This window comes from Tachypleus tridentatus, chromosome 13 (genome assembly GCF_004210375.1).
Source record: "Tachypleus tridentatus isolate NWPU-2018 chromosome 13, ASM421037v1, whole genome shotgun sequence".
NCBI classification, from domain to species: Eukaryota; Metazoa; Arthropoda; class Merostomata; order Xiphosura; family Limulidae; genus Tachypleus; species Tachypleus tridentatus.
The window spans coordinates 144682078-144690096 of NC_134837.1; the positions used below are offsets into that span (position 1 = coordinate 144682078).

An 8019-nucleotide genomic window follows, 5' to 3' on the forward strand; every position below is an offset into this window, starting at 1 on the left:
CAAAGCACACTTGGCACCGGATGAGGCTATACTTGAACCATGGAGGTTTCCGACACCTGCCGTTTATCTGTGTGAAGTACAGTTGAAAATATTAACATACGTGGTCACCTGTTTTTTTCTCTCTCTCTTAATTACTAACTTGAGAACTGTAGGGATACACTGGGGACATTATCATTAACGTATCATTCAGTATATTTTAATTTGATTCCCAAAGAAAATCGCACACGTGCTCTTGTTCAGTAACTTTGTCAGCCATTAATTAATCTTTATAAGTTAATTTTATTACATGACACTTATGGTAAATAGGGGCTCGGCATGGCTGGGTGGTTAGAGCGCTCGACTTGTAATATGAGTGTCACGGATTCGAATCCCCGTCACACCAAACATTCTAGACCTTTCAGCTGTGGGGGCGTTATAATGTAACGGTCAATCTCGCTATTCGTAGGTAAAAAAGAGTAGCCCAAGAGTTGGCGGTGGATGGTAATGACTAGCTGCCTTCGTTCTAGTCTTACACTGTTAAATTAGGGACGGTTAGCGCAGATAGCCCTTTTGTAGCTTTACACGAAATTCGAGACAAAAAATATGGTAAATAGAACGTAAAACAAGATAATATACATTAACTGAGTGACACAAAAGCACGTGTTACCACCCTGAAGTAGTATGTAGTCAGAGTAGTTGGTGATTAATTGAATAACGTTTAGATTAAAAAAGAAAACCAAAATAATTATGGCTAAATTCAAGATTGACAGACCATAGTCAGACTTTAGTATATGACTAAAATTTTCAATTTTCTCAAGGCACGAGGCTACAATTCGATCTTTTCCTGAAAGATTTGCTTCCAGTATTAGTTTGCAATAATTAAAACATCTTTCTTGTAATCACAACTTGGGATTCATTAGGTATACCTTCAGAATAGTGTTAGTGTTTTGCTGAAGTGAATGTATGTTGAAACATGTGCAAAACTTCTGACTGAGGCTTAAGAAATTTTAAAATATGAAGTTACTTCTGTAACGTGTAAGTCTTTGATAACCTTTCCTAAAAGGATAATCAATCTTGATTACAGACAACGCGACTTGGATATGAGACGGCAGCCCCAACGTATAACTCTATTATGTTAGCCGAGACTGAAACTCTGTACGTCCGCGTAAAGCGTGAGCGCTTTCGAAGTTCGGCACTTTTCTCGCTCACTTTGTTTGTGTAAGTCACGATTCGGCTGGCTGTTAACTGTCTTCCAGACAACATCCTCAGGACTTCGCCGCACTCGGCTCAATCAGATTTCAAACTATTTAATCTATGAATGTTGTGAATAGTGACTGATAATAAGACTTTTTTTAACTCATGGATCATATTAATCAGGCTTCTCAACTCTATGTTAAAAAGAATGGAGTCAATATGAAGGCACACGTATATATGTTTGTGTGTGTCCTCAATACTTCTACATGCCTTGTCAGCTCGATATACTAACTGAAATTATGATGTTGGACAGTTAGCTTAGAAACAAAATTTAACAATAAACTATAAATACCAAAAGCAGTAATTTACATTCGGATAATACAGTTATTAAACTAGTGGTTCAGTGGGACATATGAGAACGCTAAAATTCGGTTTCAATACTCATGATGGGCATACCACACACAGCTTATTTTGTAGCTCTGTGATTAACAAGACATTAAAATGAGGAAAGATCAGTATATTGGAAGCAGAGAAAAACTGCCCTCGTGGTTAAGCTACTGGTGATAAGCAAAGAGTATTTATTGTGTACAAGGTAAATAATGTCAGATGTACAATACTGTGTGCAGAGAATAATAATATCAGATGTCAGTAGTACAGTTCTGTGTACAGGGAGAATGATGTCAGATGTCAGTACTGTGTAAGGGAAAATGATGTCAGATGTCAGTAGTACAGTACTGTGTACAGGGAGAATGATGTCAGATGTCAGTGGTACAGTACTGTGTACAGGGAGAGTAATGTCAGTAGTACAGTACTGTGTACAGGGAGAGTAATGTCAGTAGTACAGTACTGTGTACAGGGAGAATGATGTCAGATGTCAATAGTACAGTACTGTGTACAGGGAGAATGATGTCAGATGTCAGTGGTACAGTACTGTGTACAGGAGAATGATGTCAATGAGTACTACAGTCAGAATGTCAGTAGTACAGTACTGTGTACAGGAGAATGATGTCAGATGTCAGTGGTACAGTACTGTGTACAGGGAGAGTAATGTCAGTAGTACAGTACTGTGTACAGGGAGAGTAATGTCAGTAGTACAGTACTGTGTACAGGGAGAATGATGTCAGATGTCAATAGTACAGTACTGTGTACAGGGAGAATGATGTCAGATGTCAGTGGTACAGTACTGTGTACAGGGAGAATGATGTCAGATGTCAATAGTACAGTACTGTGTACAGGGAGAATGATGTCAGATGTCAGTGGTACAGTACTGATGTGATGTCAGATGTCAATAGTACAGTACTGTGTACAGGGAGAATGATGTCAGATGTCAGTGGTACAGTACTGTGTACAGGGAGAATGATGTCATGTGGCTTTTTTTGCAGAAAATTGTGGGAATCAGTGAAAAAGTTTAAATCATTAATTTCATTCAAGGATATTATTTAATATATTAGCTGATTGAAGATGAAGGAAGCTCCGCCTAAAGGTTTTTGAAACATCTTTTACCATAGCCATACAATGAATAACACTTATGACTTTTCATTGTACAGCTGGTAAAGGCTTATTAGAATATATAGTTTTAAACATGTTTTCTTCATACGGCCCTGTTACAATAGAAAATGTAAAACTTTACCTACAAAAGTTTCATCGATGTAATGGGACCGTTTGTTATTGTGATTACAAAATTTTATTAAACACCACTTAAACCACTCTTTCTTACGACGAAATACGAGTTAAAGAATTAAAAAAAAAGAAATAATTGAGAATTAGAAGTATATATATATATATATATATGTATGTACACAGTTTATTTTCGTAATGCATTTTGTCTTCAATTTTCCATGTTTTCAGAACCACGACAATAAACTGTCAATGGAAGAATTTCGGGAAGGATCGAAACAAGACCCTAAGATTGTCCAAGCCTTGTCCCTCTATGCCTCATGAACGTTGCCTTTATTTTTCAACAATTTCAATATTTTTGCGAGCCTTGTTAACGTTCTTAAAGAGGTTTTCTGTGTCATCAACAGTCTGATTTCAACCAATTCAGTTTAAAGTTTATCAACCTTGCGATGGCCCGCATGATGTTTCGAATATACAGTATTATTTCCGTTAAACGTAAACGAAGTGTCTCCTGTTAAAATAACAAATTATTAGTAATATACTCAGTATGTGCTGTTCCCTTCTAACACGTTAATCCTATAATTATAAACGTTTCTGTCTTGAACCAGCTTTTAACGCATCATGAAGTAAACATCGTTGTAGTAACACTAGATGAAAGTAACTTTACGATAGCGAAAACAGTAATTCTCATGATATAACAATAACGACTTTACCTAATAGGTCATAAATGTGTCATTTTAAAATTTAAATAAAGTCAAATAATTTAAATTAGAAGTTAACTATATGGAAATTCGCTTTGTGTACTTAGCCTGGAATTATGCCTGCGGTTAACTAACTGGAAGGGGATTATGAATGCGGCCCTATAACAGTATGGGGTTATGACTGATCATTTATCAATAAAGGTGATTATTAATGTGGTAATCTTCCTATAAAAGTGATTATGACTGCAGTGTAATAAGAACTTATGAAGGGTTTATGACTGCAGTTAACTGGCAGTACAGGGATTATGAATGTGGTCCTATAATAATAATAAGTGGATTATGAGGGTGGTCATTTAACAATAAAGGGGTTATGAATGTGGTAATTTAACAATAGAGGTTATTATGACTGCAGTTAACTAACAGTAAATGGATTATGAATGCGGTTCTGTAATAATAAGTGGATTATGAGTGTGTTCATTTAAAAATAAAGGGATTATAACTGTCGTTGTTTAACAACATAGGGATGTATCACTGTGATTAACTAACAGTAAAAGGGTTATGATTTAAGTTACCTAAGAATAAAGGGATACAAAAGTACGTTTTTACAAGATAATCTTTCATTGTTTAGCTGTGATCTAGTATCTGTTGAACCTAGTCTGTCTTAATGAAAACCTCGTGTGTTTGTTGTTGTTGTTGTTGGGTTTTGCTTTTTTTTGCCCTTGAAATGTGAGGTGTGCGCAGCATTATTTTACCGCCAAATAGTACTAAATTATCCAGATATTCTTCCGATTAGATAGTAAGATTTCAACATTTCTGAAACCCCTAGTGACTTTTGTCGAATTCAGTGATGTCGAGTAGTTTTAATCAATAGACGTAGAGAATTAATTACATAATAGCTTCGTCTGTTTTTGTACTAGCGTGTAAAAACAACGATTACTCGTTAATATTAGAACAATATGAAAGAAGGCAAGGATTTTATAGTGTTGCTGATGGCAAGTATACAAATCAGGATCATATAAAATCACTGAAAGCCTTGGTTATTCACTGCAAGAAGAGTAAAGGCTTATACAGTTGCCATTAGGATAGCACTGAAGATAAAGGGCATTCTTCGTAAGAGCTTGACAGGAATGGATTGTTCGGAAGTACGTTACTAAACCTATTTAAAAATTTCAGTTCATGAGTTGGATATCTTGTTTCAGATTATACATCTTATAAACAAAATGCTCTTATTTGAAGTTTCTTAAAATATGAAGCAGAAAAGAAAAAGGAAAAGCGCCAACTCTTTCCCTCAATGAAATTTGCTAACGTTTTGGGCCGATTCTGTGATATAGTCAGATGTATACCATACTGAAAAACATGAGTTTGACTATTATTTCTTTCCATATAAACGTTACTGAAATCCTGGTATCCGGTAGGACGTTATTGTATTTATTTAAGTCTTAGCAAAACCCTTCATGTTATACGAACGTTAATATAACATCATATATCATGTGTAAACCTGCTCTTATTTAAACTAAAATCCAATATTTGATTTCATATTAACTGCAGAGAAGTTTAGTTTCTGATTAATCATTACTGCATTATATATAAACATTACTGGCCCATTATTTTTTACTAACACTATTTTTTAGTGTTAATAAAACGTTTGTAGTGTCTCGACAGCTGAATATTTATAAACATTTTTCGAAATCATATATTACAATATTGCTAGCCACATAAAAACATTTTTGAATTTTGGTGCTTAAAGTTTCTATTATGAACAAAACAGACTAAGTTATTATATTTATACAGCTTGATTTAACAATGTTATTTTTTAGTATAATTGTCATTTAATACTTCTTTAACCATTTATTATTTTTTATTCGCGAACGTCCAATAAAGGATAACCTTGATACAATTACAACTGTTACTATGGGCACAATACTCAGGGTTATGTCTAACTTACTAATTTGAAGCTTCAAGCAAATTTATCGTGACAATGACATTGAAGTAGCTGTAAGATATACGACTGAAAACAGAAAGATAATCATTACAACCGTATCAACGAAATTAATGAGTGATAAACGACTGAGAGCAAAAACATAACTACAATAACCATTACAACGAAATTCGTGAACTATCTATGACCCAAAGTTATGTTTGGGAGTAAATGAACTGTAGAAAAGGCATTTCTCGAGTGCAAGGTAAGCCTAACATGAAGTCTCTCATATAGTGTACTCTCGTCCCTACCCAATTATAAAATGCACTTTATATTTACTTAAAAACCCTTGTTTTACAAGGTTCAACTATACTGTTGGAAAGCGTGACTGTCTTATTAAATATTACGTTTTATTTACAAAACCACAATAATTTAAAGTTATCCACCTGTAACGTGCTATTAAATTTAAGAGATTTGATATTATGTTTTTCGATGTACTTTGAACTGTGACCTTTTATACTTTTATTAGTGGTGATGTAATGCTGCATTTTCGTGAATTTGTGACTGGCAACTTCTGAGAATAAAGTTTATTTTTATGTCTGTCTAAGCCATTTAATGATACATGTCAAATTACAGTTTGTAGACTCCATTACGTTTGAAAAACAACCTAAGAATGTAAAATAGTTCGTTTAATTTGCTGTTTGATATGCATGTGTTGGAAAATGGAATTCAACTTGTTGGTTTAAATAAAAACATACTCTTTAACCTTCATTATGCGATTTCTAGTTTCAAACGTGGACTCTCTTCCATTGTACTCACTGGTAAAAATTAAGAACATTTTAAATTTATAATTTTTAACTTTGTTCTGCTTAACTGAACCCGGCCCAGCATGCCCAGGTGGCTAAGGCAATCGAGGCGTAATCAGAGGGTCGGGGGCTCAAATCTCTGTCACCTCAAACATGCTCGCCCTTTCAGCCGTGGGAGCGTTATAAAGTGATGGACAATCGCACTAGTCGTGAGTAAAAGAGTAATCCAAGAGTTTGCGGTGGGTGGCGATGACTAGCTGCCTTCCCTCTAGTTTTACACTGCTAAATAAGGGACGGCTAGCACAGATAGTCCTCGTGTAGCTTCGTGCGAAATTCAAAGCAAACCAAACTTAAATCGTCTGCGAATTTGGTTTGGTATTTTTTAAAGATACGCACACACTTTTATACTGATTATTCTTTCCATGTATAAAGTTTAGACTATTAGGCCCTCCAGTTTATGGTGCTCTAGTTTTTCAGTCGTTGGTGTTTGAAAGCTGTAAAATGATTTCACAGGAGATAGAAAAACCTAAGGGCTGCACTTTTGAACATCATTAATTTAATCAAAAGGTGGTATGGCAGTAAGTTAACTGACTTAAAACACTGAAACCCGAGGTTTAATTCCCCGTAGCGGACACAGCTTGTAGCCCAATGTAACTTTGCTCTAAAACAACCAACGAAACAAACACGGGTTGTAGTTGTAAATTATTTTAAAGCACAGGGCCCTTGCTGGTAAAAAATATATTAACTTGTTTGTTTATGCTATAACCAATATTTTATAAATTTTATTGCACAAACAGGAAAAACAATGACCGATACTGTCAGAAACAAATAAAAAATGTAATGGTTTAACTTACTCTCTTGACAAATTTGTTGTATGATCAGTTTATTTCTTCGTTCATATACACTACGTAATAAACCAAAGGAATTTTTTCAAGCTTGGGTTGGACATCCAATATCATCGGAGAATTTGCGTTAAAAACATTAATCACTTCAAATAATATACAAGGGCACTTTCTAAAATAGTTATTTTCTGAATATGTATGACTGTGTTTGGTGACAAGAGTAAGTAAACACCAATACCAGAATGTTGGCAAAAACAAGCTTCTATAAAACTAGAGCATGGATATTATCCGTGACGATATGAGGTCAACATTCGTAAGTATTAATATTAGTTAATTAGTGACCATAACGTTTGAACGACGCGGAAATCTTCAGAACTAATTCCAACTGACTGACAGTAGTATTGTAGGTGCTGATATCAGTGGAACTGGCATTAACACCATAAGGTAATCGACATGCACACCATCAATGGTAGTGTAATATAATTTATATTAATGCCATCGATATTCAGGTGAAATTACTGATATGAACACTATCAATGTTAGTACAATATAAGTGATATTAATACAACTCATGCCATCACTGCTGATACCAAGGCAACTGGCGATAGCGCATTCATTGTCTTCGTGTTAGACACTTGACATTAGTGTTGACGTCAGATCAACAACAGGCGACAACATTATCAGTGCCGACATCCAAATGCCTGATGTAGACACAGTCGGCACTAATACCGGATGGCTGAAAGTGACGGATCTGTAAAATGAATCGTGACATTTTTTCGTCTTTTGAATACGGAGGAAAAATGATGCAATCAACCTTGAAAATAAGATGATTCTTTGTCTCCTTGATGTTTCAGGCTGTATTTGACAGTGACAAATAATTCTGATGAACCATTACTTTTAATATTTTGGAACAACACGATAAAAAGAAGCATATTTTGAAACTTGCCAAGAATAAAAAAAAA

The 8019-nt window shown here is 34.8% G+C and overlaps 1 protein-coding gene across 2 annotated transcripts in view; it reads left to right on the top strand.

Moving 5' to 3' along the window:
- Positions 1-6011, top strand: part of LOC143240934 (frequenin-2-like) — a 100907-nt gene extending 94896 nt beyond the window's left edge. Inside the window, exon 8 of one of the 2 annotated variants that reach the window (XM_076484201.1) lies at positions 3022-6011. In XM_076484201.1, coding sequence (XP_076340316.1) covers positions 3022-3114 — 93 coding nt within the window. In that variant the 3' untranslated portion in view covers positions 3115-6011. Of the gene's footprint in view, positions 1-1063; positions 1707-3021 lie in introns of those variants that run through there. The other variant, XM_076484200.1, reaches the window with a different exon arrangement.
- Positions 6012-8019: the final 2008 nt, after the last annotated feature.